The sequence below is a fragment of the Callospermophilus lateralis genome, chromosome 8 (assembly GCF_048772815.1).
Source record: "Callospermophilus lateralis isolate mCalLat2 chromosome 8, mCalLat2.hap1, whole genome shotgun sequence".
Classification (NCBI taxonomy): Eukaryota; Metazoa; Chordata; class Mammalia; order Rodentia; family Sciuridae; genus Callospermophilus; species Callospermophilus lateralis.
The window spans coordinates 137702076-137717928 of record NC_135312.1 but is presented as its reverse complement, the minus strand read 5'-3'; the positions used below and the strand labels follow the sequence as shown (position 1 = coordinate 137717928).

Here is a 15853-nt window from a genome sequence, read left to right as displayed (position 1 = left end):
ATTGGAGATGTTGAGTCAGTCTGTTACTGGGCTCTTGGCCTGGCATCTGAGGAAGGGTTGAACCCAGTGGGTGATGGAGTTTGATTTAGTTGCTTAAAAATGGGTGATGGCATTCATTGTTCTCAAGCAGTGTACGTACTGATCTTTTTATTTCAATGAGTTTGATGTACAGCAAGTACTGGGATGAAATGCTTGATGTGATTTAGGGGTTGGCTTGGCTGTTAGTCCTGTGGTAAATCTGAAGAAATAGGAGGACCGTAGGTCAAAGAACTACTTAAGAAATTACTGGGGAAATTCTAGCTCCTGAGCATTAGTTTCTTGAAGGGTTGGGTTTGTCATGTGATGAAATAACCTAGATTGGAGTACAGGTAATAGGATTACTGTCTGGAAAATAGCGTTGCTGCTTCGTTTTCCTTAGTTTATTTTAAAAACAAGTGGTATATTATTTTTAATTCGTTAGTTTAAAATTTAAATTTATTTCAATATTTGGCATGTCATATATCTTTTGCAGTAGCTTCCAGAAGTTATTGATTTTGGTGAAGCTTGGTATTTTTGAAGGGTGTGTCCCCCTTGTTTAAGTCACTACTTCAACTGCTTAAACTGAAAGTCCATAACAGCTCACTGAGTTTCAGTCAGTTTTTAGTTGAATTTGGTAGAGGCAAAAATGGATGAAGATTAAAAGTCATGTCTCAGAAAATGTGCCTGATTTTCTTTCGGAACAAGGAATCGTTGTCTGTGGTACTTTTCTCCTGATATTCTTCATTTGATTTGCGATACACTGCTTTCAGCAGAAAACAGTGCCACCTGTCACGGTATAGGCAGACTCATTAATTAAAACAGGTTAAGTACTCCAATCAGAAAACCTAGAATTGGAAATGCTCCAGAGTCTGGAAAGTTCTGAGCACTGACCTCAAGTAGTGGGTTTCAGTCAAAGTGCAGATGCACAAAGTATTGTCTAAAATCACCTCCAGGCTGTGTTTATAAGGTGAAAATTAAACAAGGGAATTTTGTGTCTGGATGTGGGTCCCAGCTCACATTTATTTCTCATATATTCACAAATACCCCCAGATCTGAAAAAATCCAGAAGCCAAAACACTTTGTCTCAAGCATTTAGGGTAAGGGATACTCCATCTGTTGTTGTTGAGACTTAATGTCTTTTATTTGAAGGTTATTGCTCAGTCTTATCATTCAGAAAATGTTCTAGGGTTGTGTAGTTTTTGAAAAAAATTTATGAAAAATTCTAGTTCTTATGCAAAAATTCAAATACTAATGTGACATTTAAATGTATTCAGAATTATTTACTATGTATATTTTAATATAAAATGGCTATATAAGGGCAGCTTTACTCTGTAAGTGGCACTTTATTATTTTTAGGATAAACTTTTTAAATTTTGTCACTATATAACCAGAATCTAGAAACTTAGTTGTTCATAAAGTATTAAATTATAACAATGATATCAGCATTTTTCTTTCTGTTGCTGTTGTTTTGTATTTTAATATGTGTTTCTGTGTTATAGAATGATACTTAAAACAATAATTTGAATTACTTCAACTGTGAAAAAAAAATTAGACTAAAATTGTTAAAAATTTAACTGAAATCTTTTTTTGTAATTGGTATCTTTAGATCCAAAGGCAGAAACCAGATTATACATCACAGTTAATGATTTTGAATTTCATGTCTACAACCGTTCGGATCTTTATGGACACCTTCAAGAGTTGTTTGGTTTGGAGCCAACAATAATTCCACCTAAGAAAGATGATGATAAAACCCGGGAAAATGGGAGAACAAGAACCCAGTCCAAAATTGAAAGGTTCAAAATCATACTTGAATTTTACTAATTTCTAGCATTTAAACCTTTGCCTTTATTAGAATGTCATTGGTACTGTTCACCTAGACACAATCTAATCTTTCTTTCTAATTTAACTAAAAACTTTTTGTTTTTTAAAATAATTATGTAATCATTTAAAAAAAAGTTGTTTCCCTACAAATCGTTTCTACTTCACTCCATATTAAAAACTACTGATATTAATTTGTTATGCTTTTGAGTTCATTTACATGAATGTTTAAGGTACATATGCAAATATTTGACCTTTTTTTTGTGAGTTTCTGAAAATCATATGTTTCCCATATAGTGTGTGTAGTTTGCTTGTTATGGAGAAGTGTATCTTTAACTTCACCTATCGGTATATGTAAGTCCATTTTGTTTTGCCTGCTGGGCACTCATTGTATACTGGAAAGTGCACAGCTGATGTTAATAAAGTATATCTGAGGGAGTATCCTTCAGGTATTTAAGCTTTTCTTGGTCTTAGTTTTTTTCTTCTCTTTAGAGTTAAAGTAAAAACAGAATCTCAAGACCCTGCATCTTCATGGCGATCACTTATTCCAGTCATAAAAGTCAATGTGAGCACAGTAAGTAAATTGTGTTATAGTTAAATGTTTGATGGGTTCAAAACATAGAACATTTTATTTTTGCAAATATAACTTTCATTTCTCTAAGTTGTGAAAGAATTTTATCACCAATACTGTTTTAGGATAAGTTTCTTAGATTGTAAAGCTTATTTATTTATAAGTGTTTAAACTAGTTTGAACTTCACTTTAAATCTCTTCAAATACTGGTAAACATTGACCAGAAGAATGATTTAAATAGCATATAGTGCTGAGCTGGAATCATTTACTTGTTCCTTGAAAATGTTTGATGTTAGGTCAGCTTAATGGAGAAAAAAGGTGTAATATATGTCTTTTTATGTACTTTTTTTTAGGGACGTTTGGCCTTTGGAAATCATTACCAACCTCAGACTCTGTGCATTAACTTTGATGATGCTTTCTTAACTTACACCACAAAACCACCTTCAAGTCACCTTGACCAATTCATGCATATTGTGAAAGGAAAGCTTGAAAATGTTCGAGTCATGCTTGTTCCTAGTCCAAGATATGTTGGTCTTCAAAATGATGAGTAAGAAAGTCTGATGGAAATAGTAACTTCTTTTGAACTAAGATGGGCATCACCTGGAATCTTCAGTGACCCTTATTTTCTTGCTATAGTTGTATGATAATAGCTATATTTCTCAGTCTCCTAAACAGTGAACAGGTCTTCCTTGTGGGGTCAATGGATATGCTGTCTAGCAGTAATGTGTCCTTTCAGATATGCTTCTGTATGCCTATAGCTATAGCTCTTCTCCTTCTCTCTGTAGTTTGGAAATTTATTTTGGGCAGTTAAGCCTTGATGTTTGTGTAAGAAATGTACATTACAGGTGGATTTTTCTTTTCAGAAGGCATGGATAAAGTAAATTGAAGAGATTGGAGTACCATTTTTTGACCTAGTGAATGTTGAAAATGAATCAGAATTACTCTTGAAAAAATTGGTCAAGTTAGGGTGGTACGGTTTTGAGACCCATATGACACTTACATCCCAAATTGTTTTCCATCTAGTTTTTGAGGTGTGATTTTGTATTGTTCAGTGAAAAGTAGCAGTGTGTATTTAAGAGACATGTTGTGTGGATATTGCACACTAGACCCACCTCACAATGGTGAGATGCCCACCCTAGACTGGACTGGTCCCTGAGGAAGCAGCAGACTCATGACTCATGCCTGACGCCAGGCCATGCATCCATAGATGGGATGATGGGCTTTTATGACCTTTGTGTTTTCTCAGGCTCTCTTTGTTTTTGTGCAGGAGTCTTTGGATGAATATGTGTGATTTAAGTGTTTATGGGTAGAGTTCTACTGTAGTGCCTCAGATTTTATCCTTTTATTTTTTGTGCATAGGCAATATGCAGTCTTATAAAGTTACAAGAAACACAGTTATTCCTTTTAGTTCTTACTCTTGACCTCCTTGCTATTACATTTCCCAAGAACTATCTAAAATGATAGAGAGAGGGTTTTTCCTTTTCTAATCCCAGGTGGCCGTGGGTCTGCCTGGCCGTGCTTTTCAAGATCATGGATTTGGTTAAACCTCTTCTGGAGTGCAATCAAGTCTGTGTTTTGGGGTACAGGTATAATTTTGAATAAATCTGGATTTTTTTCCCCCAAGTTTCTGGAGAGTGAGATCAGAAAGTGTTCTGCTATTAGTAAAAAGGTTTAAAATTATATTTTTCATTATTCAAAAGTGTGGAGCATCATTGATTTTTTTGATTTAATACATATTTAGAAGAAAATTTAGTTTGTATATATTATCTATGATTGAGAAGTTAATTTTGATGAAGAAGATAGATATTATAGTATGTGACAGAAGTTGTTAAAGTTTGTGGGAAATTGAAGATAGAGAAGCATTCATTTAGAGTTAAGTTCAAGGTGTTTGCTTTTAATTTATTTCAAGCTGTTCAACTAAATATTCTTAGAACTAAGCAATATTAAGTTGTTATTTTTATTATTTTCTTTTTTCTTATTTCATGTTTCTGAATGATTACAGCTTATTCTGATAAATAAAATGATATTTTGTGTTTGTTTTTAATAGCAATGATTTTAATTTTTTATTTCAAATGAAAACTGTAATTTTTTTTCCCCTCTTGAGCTACCAGTAATTTACCAATACATTTTCAGGGTCAATTTTATTATTTACCATAATACAGCATGTACCTGGGAACAGTTATTTGGATAATTGTACAGGTGAAGGATATTTTTCCCTTTTTAAGATGGTTCTTGGGTGTGCTTTGTAGCTATTCCTTTCCGTTTTTCACCTTTTACCACCATTAATTAGGATATTGAATGTTTTGTTTTTCGGAGGTGTATTCAGCTTACCCTCACCTCTGCTTCTTACAGACCACCAAGACTGATGGGAGAAGGCTTTGTGGTGATGCAGTCCAACGATGTCGACATCTATTACTACATGGATGAGCCAGGTACTGTATTTTTTCGAGTATGTTTCATAGTGACGATTCTCTTCTGTGGAATGTACATATCTGATAATCTTTCTAATCTTCTTTCTTAGGGTATTAAAGGGATCAATAAAATGATAAATGTGGTTATGGGAATGTCTCTAAAAATATGTGTCATTTCTTAGAAGTGTTTTAGACTAAAGAGAACAATGTAGTATGTTACTTCAGACTCTGCTTTCATCCATAGACTTCAGCAATTCAGAATGCAGGCAGCCTCTAGTGAAGACCTTTAGGGGGTGCTGTTATAAGTAGGTAGTTTGTCTTAGGATTGAAAGATCAGAATCTTGCTAGTGACTGTGCTTTGTAGGTGGCTTCCGTGCTTCCGTTTGATAAAAGCTAAATGCTATATCTTTTTTTAACATATATATATATATATATATAATATATTAATTGTAGATGGACACAATAACTTTATTTTATTTATTTTCATGTGGTTCTGAGGATTGAATCCAGAGCCTCATATGTGTGAGGCGAGCACTCTATCACTGAGCCACAACCACAGCCCCAATGCTAGATCTTTTAAAGCCCTTTTTTATACTTCAGCTTTTCTGACCTTTCAGGGGTTTTTGAGGCTCTGGGACTTTCTGGTCTCTTGAGCTGACGTGGGCTCTGATGGTGCAGAAGCAGGATGGGCGCCTGCAGGGAAGCTGCAGCTCTCTGTCCTGTTAGCCGGCCTTGCAGTTTCTGCTGCCACACTCTCCCAGACAGAAAACTAGCGAATCTGGAAGAGCTTCCCTTGATGAAGCAGTAAAACTTATTAGTTTTATCAAATATTGACCCTTGACTAGAGTCGTCTTAATATTTGGTACGATCGAGTGGGTTAAACACAAAGCACTTGTGCCACATACCAGATATTCTGGTGTCTTGAAGAGAAGCATGTATGTGATGGAGTTGCACACCCAGTCATTTCCTTTTTACATGGAATACCGACTGATCTTGAAAGATGAATCAGAGACTTTGTTTTTGAGCTGACATGTGAAGTTAAAATATTGGAAAATTTAGGACTATTTGGCAGTAACTCAATAATTAACAGCTTTCTAATGAAACTACCAGTGACACTAACAAGTGTGATTATAAATATGTTTAAGAGTGAGTTTATCAACATTTGTGAAAGATCAGCGTGGTTATGTGAATTGCTGTTTTCCACGTGACCAGTGTGTGCTTGCAAGGGTCATGTGTGGACAAGAGATGCATTCAGAATGCAACACCAGCATAAGACTGCCAAAAGTGCAGTGATCCGGTTTCAGATTACACATTGTGTAGAAGGTCTCACTTGTTGAATTTTGCTCTCACATCAAAGAAGAATATCATCCAGCATTAGGTGAGAAGTCTGCTGAAATGCTGCTCCTTTTCTGAGTATATGTCTGTTGAGGCCAGGTTTTATTCAAGTGCTTCAACGGCAGATTGAATGCAGAAGCAGCTTTGAAAATCCACCTGATTTCTATTAAGCTAGACACTACAGAGATTTGCCAAAATGAAGAACAATACCAACATTTCTCATTAAATTATTTTGGTTTTGAAAATATAGTTTTTCTTCATTAAAAATGAAATGAAAACTCCGATTTCATTCAAATAGTTATTTTTCATTTTCATACTATTTTTATTTAGTATTTTATTATGTTGATATATAGTGAGTTGATTTTTTAAAAAATTAATGTTTACAACAAGAATTTGTTATTTTGAATAGAACCTTAAATGGGCTTAACTTTAGTCTCCTCTGGGGATCCTTTTTGGGGTTCTTGATTTTTAAGAATGTAAAGAAAGGTTCCTGAAGCCAACACGTTTAGAACTGCTTATTTAAGGAAACTTCCTAATGGTCTTTTCAAGTAACTGCTTTTAAATTGTATGTTCTGGAATACAGGACTTGTTCCAGAAGAAACAGAAGAAAGCATTGAAGGAGAAATAAGCAGTGAAGATTGCAAATTACAAGACTTACCTCCATGTTGGGGGCTCGATATAGTCTGTGGTAAAGGAACAGATTTCAATTACGGACCCTGGGCTGATAGGCAGAGGTACTTAAATAAATTATATCTCAAAGTCTGTTAAATGCATTGAAATAGTAGCTTATTTTTTTATGTGCTGTCTTATGATGGCAGAATAAATTGTCACTAAATATTTTGATCCAATAGTAACTTGTTTTATGGAGAAACCTCAAGCAAGTTGTCTCCAAAAGGAGGAACTCATTTATCAGAAAGATTCATTAACAGCATATTTATTCATTTCTTTGATTTTTCTTTTGTATTTATTGAACAGTTTATTTATTAACTCTCTACTATGTAGCAGAGTAATAAAGAGATGGGGGTTTAAAAATAAAAGACATACATACACAGTTCAGTTTTAGTGGGGGAGGAGAAAGCAAGTTGTGTGAAGGGCTGTATAGAGGTAAGTAAAGGGTCTTGAAGATGTGCCCAGGAAGGCACTCCATCTGTTTCCCAGGGAGGCCGAAACTGATCACTGCCCATGGGGTAGCTTAACGGAAGCTTCTTTCTCAGAGTTCTGGAGGCCAAAGGCTCTCCATCAAGGTGGTGGTGAGGTTGGTTCCTTCTGAGAACTGGGAGGGAAGGAGGTGCCTCAGGCCTTTCCCTGGGCGTATAGATGGCTGCTTTCTCCTGGTGTCTTCATGTGGTCTCCCTTGTGTATGTTGGTGGCCAGATTTCCTCTTCTCATAGGGACACAGCCATACTGCATCAGGATATACCACAGTGGCCTCATTTTAATGCTATTATTCTCTAAAGACCCTTTCTCCAAATACAGCCCCGTTTTAGATACTAGGGTTAGGATTTAAACATGAAATTTTAAGGTACAGTTCAGCTTACAATAGGTACATAATTCATATTGAAGTTTCAGGAGAGAAGACTTAGAAAAGGCTTTTGTAGAGGTAGCAGTTTAGAGTTTGCTAGGCAAAGAAGGGACTGAGTAATTGAGGCAAATACATGAGAAAAGTGGAGAATTGTCCTGTGTTCTACAGGTAAAAGAGTTCTGTAGTAATAAGAAGTAGGGATCGTATACTGAGAATAATGTAGAGTGTCTCATAGTTTTTCGCTTTTCTTTCTTTTTTTTTATTTTTATATTTTGGGACAGTTTTGCTATAATGCCCAGGTTATCCTTGAACTCCTGATTAAACTCAACTGCTTTTCTGCCTCAGCTTCCTGAGTAGCTGATTCTGTAAGCTTGTGCCACTGTGCCCATCTGACTCAAAGATTTTTTATTAATCATTCTATTACCTTAAAATAATTTTTTATTTTTATATATTATTAATGTTTTTCCACTTATTAAAGAAAACAAAGGGACATTTTTCACTAATTAGGAATTAATTCAAATAGACATTGCTTAATGTTTTTCTCTACATGAGTTAGCTTTCTTGAATAGAAAAACTGAGGCAGTTTTTACTGGGCTGTTGATGTGTTAATGAAAGATTTGAAAGACCACTGATACTGATTTTTGATGTTCTGAGTTTTTTTGAATACTTTTTAAAGTTTCAGATTATGTTATGAATGTACTCTTAGTGAGAAGGATATGCCTTGTCAAAGAATATGCTCTTTCTTTAATTACTGTTTTGGTACTGGGCGTCAAACCAGCATCTTGCACATGACAAGGCAAGGGCTCTGTTTGTCCTCCTGGTCTTACTGTTCTCTAGTATACACGGCTGTGTGCCTCACTAGTAGTTAATTAACGTTGTATGATAAATGAGTAGTTTGTTATTTGAAAACTCTTGGAATGTGCTAATGGAGAATTCACTAAGTTCTGGGTTAGGTTGAAACTTGAATGTAAACAGAGCTTAAAATTCCAGTTAGCAGATACTTTTCACATTATTGGATTTTAATTTTTCTTTAATGGCAAAATTTTTCCTACAATAAATCATGCTATATTTGCTTTGTATCCAGTTGAAAATGAAGGATTTCAGATTCAGTAAGTAAAATAGCTACAGCTAATTCAACTGCATGCAGAAATCTTAAGGGAAATTCATTTTCTTTTGCTGGACTAACAGTTATATATTTTTGAAAGGAAAAAAAAATAGAAGAATGGCTTAAACATTAAACATTTTTATAGTTTTAGCACTAGAATGAGGTGTGATTCTTCTTAAAATACATTTAATATGTTTAAAAAATGAATAGTGCATATTTACATAAAAACCCTAACTAAAATTCTTATAATACATAATTAAATTCACTTTAGCTACATAAAGTCTTTGTATTATATGGAGAAATAAAACGAAAATTAATATGAGTTAGAAATTTGCTTTCTGAACTCCCTTCAGTATATATTCTTCCTCTGCTAAGAGAGAACAGCAACATACTTCTTAACCTGAACTTAGCAAATGCACTCAAGTTTATTCAAGACAAGGATCTGTTTTTCACATACTTTAGTTCACTGGTGTGAGTGAAGTGTGCTTCCTCACTTGCATGTACAAAGTCCTCAGGGAGCCCTCTGCTTTTCTTCCTCCCCGTATTGAGTTTCCACTTGAATATGATCAGCATACTCAATGGAATATTACTCAGCTTTAAAGAAGAGGGAAATTATGGCATTTACCAGTAAACAATTGGAGTTGGAGACTATCATGTAAACGAAATAAGCCAATCCCACAAAACCAAAGGCCAAATGTTTTCTCTAATATGTGGATGCTAATTCACAATAAGGTGGGGGTCCCTAGGGAAGAATAGCATTACCTTAGATTAGGTAGAGTATGTATATCGTACTTTCTTTATCCATTCATCTATTGAGGGGCACCTAGGTGAATGAAACAGACATTATTACTGTATGTATATATGTGACTACATGACCAATATGATTTTGCAACATGTACACTCATTTTTTTTTTTAAAAGAAATTTGTTGCTCTTCATCCTCTTTATAGTACCTATTAAAAACAGTGACTATGGAAATAATAAAAACTCTTCATGTGCCACACACTGCTCTGTCTTTTCCATGATGTAGTTATTTAGTCTTCAAAACCACTCTAAGGTCTGTTACGTTTTTCCTGTGTTAAGGATACGGAAGCAGGTCAGAACTTCTCAGAAAGGTTAAGTAATGAATCCAGGGTGAAATAATCATTCTAATTAAGCTATCCTTTGTCAGTTCTTTTCTCTCTCTCTTTTTTTTTGACCATTTGAACAGTTGAAAAACTTGTAAAATCTTTTTAATTGCTCATAACAATTGATTAGTCAAAATTGGTCTTGCCTGTGTCTCAGCTGGGTCTCAGAGTGTGAAAGCTCATTGATCTCTGGAAGTGTAAAACATTGAAGAAAACAGTCTTATTTTAAAACAGGGTAACAATGGTAATATAAAGATAGAATGTTGATTTGGGTCCCTTCTCGGAGACTATGTTGTTTGAATAACAGGACATTGCTCTTTCTACTTTCTCATATAGGGATTGCTTATGGAAGTTTTTCTTTCCACCTGATTATCAAATTCTGAAAGTCTCTGAAATTGCACAGCCTGGAAGACCAAGACAGATTCTTGCTTTTGAGCTACGAATGAATATTATTGCAGATGCTACGATTGACTTGCTGTTTACTAAAAATAGGGTAATAATTGTAATAATGAAGTGGAAAATCTTATTTAGAATTTGAAAACTATTTTTTTGAATATTTCCCTTTTGACTTATTTTATACATAGATTCATTTCCATGAGCTTCTTCCTTCTTCCCCCAAATAGTTAAATGTGTGCTGCTTTCATCATAATTTTACTACATGCCCAAACTAGAAGAGTTGATGGCGATGATGGTGACGATAGTCAGGCTGCATGTTCTGTTCTGGTTCATCATCTGAATGAACTATCTGAACTTTCATTCATTAGCCGAGTGAAAAATCTGGCTGAATTTTTTTTGTGTATTTTTAGTATAAATTTGAACTTTTGTTTTTATTGCATATCAATTGATAATTATTTCTTCTGTGATAATAACTAAAAAGTAAAGATGATGGGAATATAATGAAAATCTTTTATATGAGTTAAAATTTCTTTTGGCAGGAAACAAATGCTGTACATGTGAATGTAGGAGCTGGCTCATATTTAGAAATTAATATTCCAATGACAGTTGAAGAAAATGGTAAGATATGATTATTTTTAGTTTTAATGATTAGAAAAGTAATATATAAATAATAGTTTTTAATCCTCTTAGAGTGATATTAATAGGTTTTAATTTTAAACATTTTAATGTTTTTATCTTTTAATTAACTTTATTTTTTAGTTAATATGTAAAAACAGAAGATTGTATTTATAAGGGGTACTGTGTGATGTTTTGATGCATTTATTGGGTAGTATTCAAGTTAGGATAAATCCGTTCGTCCGTCCCTCAAACACTTATCATTCCTTTATGGTAAAAACATTCAAAATCCTTTCATCTAGCTTTTGAAACACACAGTACGTTATCATTAATCACAGTCACCCTATTGTGTAACTGCACATCAGAACTTCTTAGTCCTCTTCTGTGTAAAATGAAGCACTCATTGATACATCTTTCCCCATCCTCCTCTCCCCTGTTTCTCTCTGCCCTCTCTCTCCATAGCCTCTGGTAACCATCATTTTACCCTCCACTTTGATGACATCAACTTTTTAGGTTCCTCATGAGTGAGATTATGTGATAGTTATGTTTCTGTGCCTGACTTATTTCACTTATGCCTCCAGTTCCATCCATGTTGTTGTAAATGACAGAATTTCATCCCTTTTTATGGCTGTTCCATTGTGTGTTTCATTTCAAGAAAATGAAATACCATTTTCTTATGTATTCACCAGTTGGTGGACATTTAGGCAACTTCCATTTCTTAGCTCTTGTGCTGCAGTGATCATGGGTGTGCAGGTGTCTCTTTGACATAGCGATTTTATTTCCTTTGGATATGTACCCAGCAGTGGGATTGCTGAGAGATATGGTGGTTCTTTTTAACTTGTTGAGGAAGCTTCATATTATTTTCTGTGATAGCAGTACTAATTTTTATTCCCATTAGCAGATGTCTGACTATTTTAATATTTTGTTGTGCCTGTGGTTATTAAGTTATTACATAATTAAATTATTTGCCTAGAGAGAAGGGGACAATTTTCTAATCAAGTTAGATCTTAAATTCTGTGCAAGTTTCAAAAGAATCATCGTGCTAAGTCCTGAAGGAGAGGCCTGAGATTCTATAGGACTGGATGATTCAGAGTAGGCAGTTGGAAAGAAGCATCTGTTAGAAAGACCTTACTTATGGTATATGATAGGAAACAAAGCAGTTTGAGTTTGCACAGAATTGATAGCAGTTTAGTTAAGGGAGTGCATCTATCTTTTTTAAACTGATGATTGCATAGAAAATGTATTTGTGCATTTTAGTACAGTGTATAAATAATGGTACGAATAATGACACACCAGAGTAAGGGGAGTCACCCAGGATGGAGGGGATCAGTGCTTGAGCATAGGGTTGTGGCAGGTTTTGCACTCTTTGAGTTTGGTATCTAAGGAAAGCCCAGTTAGGTTTTTGGGTATAAAGGTTAGTTGGCTTTTAAGATGACTCTCTGGGGGGAAAAGGAAAGGAAAATGTAAAAATTAAGTCCAAAAGGTTATCAGATTCAGGTGTTTGGAGGAGAAAACTAGGCTCAGAACAGGATGGCTATGGAACTAGCCATCTGTTAATGACTATAAATTAGTGTACATCCACGAGGACTTCATCAAAGAAGGAAATGTAATGCTCTCTAATTTTGTTGAAAATGTGTGTATTGTTGGGAAATTGTTAATACTTCAGGATTAAATATTGTTTGGAAATGATTATATATAGAACAGTTGAAAATGATAAAAATGTGTACCCTTTTGTTAATGGAAAAGAAAAAATCATCGGAGCTGCAGTTATAGTAAGTAGTTGGATAAGAGAATAGACATGCATAGTCAGTCCTTTGTGTCCATGGATTCTGCATCCATGGATTTAATCAACTGTGAGTGGAAAATATTAGGAAAAAAATTCTGTCTGTACTGAACACATACAGACCCTTTGTTTTCATTCCCTAAACAACATAGTATAACAACAGTTTACACAGCATTTCCATTATATTAGATATTAAAAGTAATCTAGAGATAAAATATATGGGAGAGTGAGTGTAGGTGACATGCAGATACTATGTCATTTTGTATGAGGAACTTGAGCCTGTGTAGACTTTGGTACCCACAGGAATTCCTGGTACCTGTTCCCTGCGGATAACCAAGAGTCATCTGTGGTTTTGCACTGGAAAGGAAAGCGAGGATAGATACAGTGTGGAGATGGAGGTTTCTTCTGAGCTGTTTAAAATGAGAAGGATCCCCTATTATGTTAGCAAGCTCCCTGTCATTGGGTATATTTAGTGATCGATCACCATTTTTCAGGAATTTCTTCTTTGTGAGGTTGCAGGAGTTGGTTCTAGTCCAGAACTCTTAATTGCATGATTTTTTTCTTGTTCTGATTGATTGTTGTGTTTATTAGGTTATACCCCTGCAATTAAAGGACAGCTGTTACATGTTGATGCCACCACCAGCATGCAGTACCGGACCCTTTTAGAAGCAGAAATGTTAGCAGTAAGTCTGAAGTGTACGATTATGAGCAAACTTGGTTTTCATTTTCTAATATAAAATTTAATTAGCCAGGAAGTCATTGAATGACCTGTCCTCAAGTTCGAGGACCACCAGGTGTTCTTCACCCCATCCTTGAGAAGAGAAGTCGATTCCCAGTGCTCTGGGCTTCCTTTGGCGTCTCTCTGTGGCTCTGCTTCTAGTGTGTGGGAAGTGAAAAGAAGGCAACGAAAAAGAGAAGAGCCATTAGAATATTGTTTTCAAACTTGATTTTGTGGCTGGCCTCATTTTCCTTTCTCTATAAGGTTATTTTTCACCATGTTCCTGGCCCTGTTGGATTCTTCCTCAGGGCTTACATAATGTTCATTCTGCTTTTCACTTGATAAATAAGGCAAAAGGAGGAGAATCTTACTGATACTCTGGATTGCTCTATGTGGGAACAGAAGCCTGGTGGAAATGCCCATGATGAAAATTGCAGGATGGGGACTCGCTGACCAGGCAGATATGTTTAAAATCAGAGAATGATGACTGCAACAGCAAAAGCTGGGGTGGAATAGGACAGTTGGTATTCCCTGAAGGTCCTTTAAACAAACATCTCATACATGACATGTGTATATTAACAAGAAGATTTTCCAGATACCAAGACCATTTCAGATACCATAAATATATATTAAACTTCATATTTAGCATTTTCATGAATTCTTGAGCTGGTGCTAGAGAATGCAGGTTGTGTGGCAGTGCTGCTCCTAGGCAGGCAGCTTTATGCTTTACAGAAACGCCATCCTTAGGAGAAGTACTAATGCCATTAGTGTGACAGTGTGCATTGCACTCCACTCACCCTCTCTCTGAGCCTCCCACTCCACAGATGAGGGAGAGAAAGGAGAAACTGGGGGCACTGGTTGCTACCCATTGGCTTAGCTAGAGTCCCATGTCAGAACTTCAACCTGATTTGCCATTGTTCAAGTTTTTTGACCCCTTCATGGCTTCATAGGAGCTGGATGTCACTGGAGACACTGACCTTCAGCCTCAGCAAGATTAAAATCTCTAAGGGACCTTCTATTCAGCTCAGTGGGAAAATAAATTTTAATTACTCATCAGCATGTGAGCCTTCTTTTCTAATGCTGTGCACACAATGTCGCATTTCAAGCTTTAACGTTGTTGCTAACGTTTGTCCTGCAGTTCCATATCAATGCCAGCTACCCCCGAGTATGGAACATGCCACAGACGTGGCAGTGTGAATTGGAAGTTTATAAAGCCACCTACCACTTCATCTTTGCACAGAAGAACTTCTTTACAGGTATTTCTTAGTAAATACAGGTATAGTAAAATTTATCACAGCCTTTTTGTATTCATTTTACTTTTAAATTCAATATACATACTTTGATGACATAGTTCTTACTTTATTTTACAGGTAATTTTAGGCTGAGAATATAAAAGGGAAAGTTTAAATATAGGCATTTTATGTTCTAACGCAATTAAGAAAAAATATTATCCCAAAATTGAGTGTAGAAGGAAATTAAAAAACTCAATTTAGGCTAGTGTTTTATATCAGTTTAGTAAGGGGTTAAGATGAGGTTGGTGAATCCATTTTTCTGTCTTCCCCAATTAGGCATCAGTATAACTTCATTGTTTCATTTTAATTATTGCAGCTTACTATAGTATACTCAAATAGACAAATATTGTTGTTTTTATTCTTAGTGTCCCTGTTTAACTTTCCCATTGGCATTTAAATTGATGCTATCTGTAGTTGAAAAAAGTTCTTTACCTCTTGCTATCTATACATATTTTGGGAGTGTTAATGACCAAGTCTATAGTCCTGGTCTGTGAGTAATAATTATTACTCTATAAAAATAAGTAGCATTTATTGATCTCTTCTCTATAAGTAACTCCACAGAGTTGGTCTCAATGGTAGGATTGATGGTGACTCCACGGAAACCTAATATTGCTTAACTGTTTGTTCCACCCATCTGCCCAACTGTCCATCAGTCATTTACAAATGTATGGTCTGTGCTGAGTGCCAGTAGGTGTATTGGGGTGTGGTAGAGATTAAGGCATGCTTCCATAGTGCTGTCCTGACATTACTTACCAGGGCGATGTTGGCTACTTTACTTCATTGTTTGTTTCAGTTGCCTTATTTGTGAAATAGGAATAAAAGTTTCCATTCTACTTTGCTATTGCTGGATTTTTGGCATCTTAAAATGTCTTCTACTGTAACATGTTCTGTCCTGAGTCCCCTGTGCTTGTTGTTGTTTGAACAGGAGCCTCAACTGTGGACCGGCAGAGCTTCTGCCTTGCTGGAGTTAGGTACTGTTTGTGAAGGCTTGAGGCAGTGTCTGGAGTGTTCTACTCAAGTAGGAATTTTGAGAGTCCCAGTGACATGAACACTGAGTGAATACTTCAGTTCATATTTACGAAAAAATGTCTTAAGGAATTTGTACATATTAAATAATTGAGTCCTTACAAAATGAATTTCATT

At 35.4% G+C, this 15853-nt stretch overlaps 1 protein-coding gene across 6 annotated transcripts in view; it reads left to right on the top strand.

Moving 5' to 3' along the window:
• The window catches only part of Bltp1 (bridge-like lipid transfer protein family member 1), a 192073-nt gene that overhangs the window by 32232 nt on the left and 143988 nt on the right, over positions 1–15853 (top strand). For all 6 annotated transcript variants that reach the window (XM_076864403.1, XM_076864404.1, XM_076864405.1 and 3 more), the window contains exons 7-15: positions 1625–1811; positions 2329–2410; positions 2761–2954; positions 4760–4839; positions 6737–6887; positions 10243–10399; positions 10842–10920; positions 13292–13383; positions 14557–14674. In XM_076864403.1, coding sequence (XP_076720518.1) covers positions 1625–1811; positions 2329–2410; positions 2761–2954; positions 4760–4839; positions 6737–6887; positions 10243–10399; positions 10842–10920; positions 13292–13383; positions 14557–14674 — 1140 coding nt within the window. The remainder of the gene's footprint in view (positions 1–1624; positions 1812–2328; positions 2411–2760; positions 2955–4759; positions 4840–6736; positions 6888–10242; positions 10400–10841; positions 10921–13291; positions 13384–14556; positions 14675–15853) is intronic.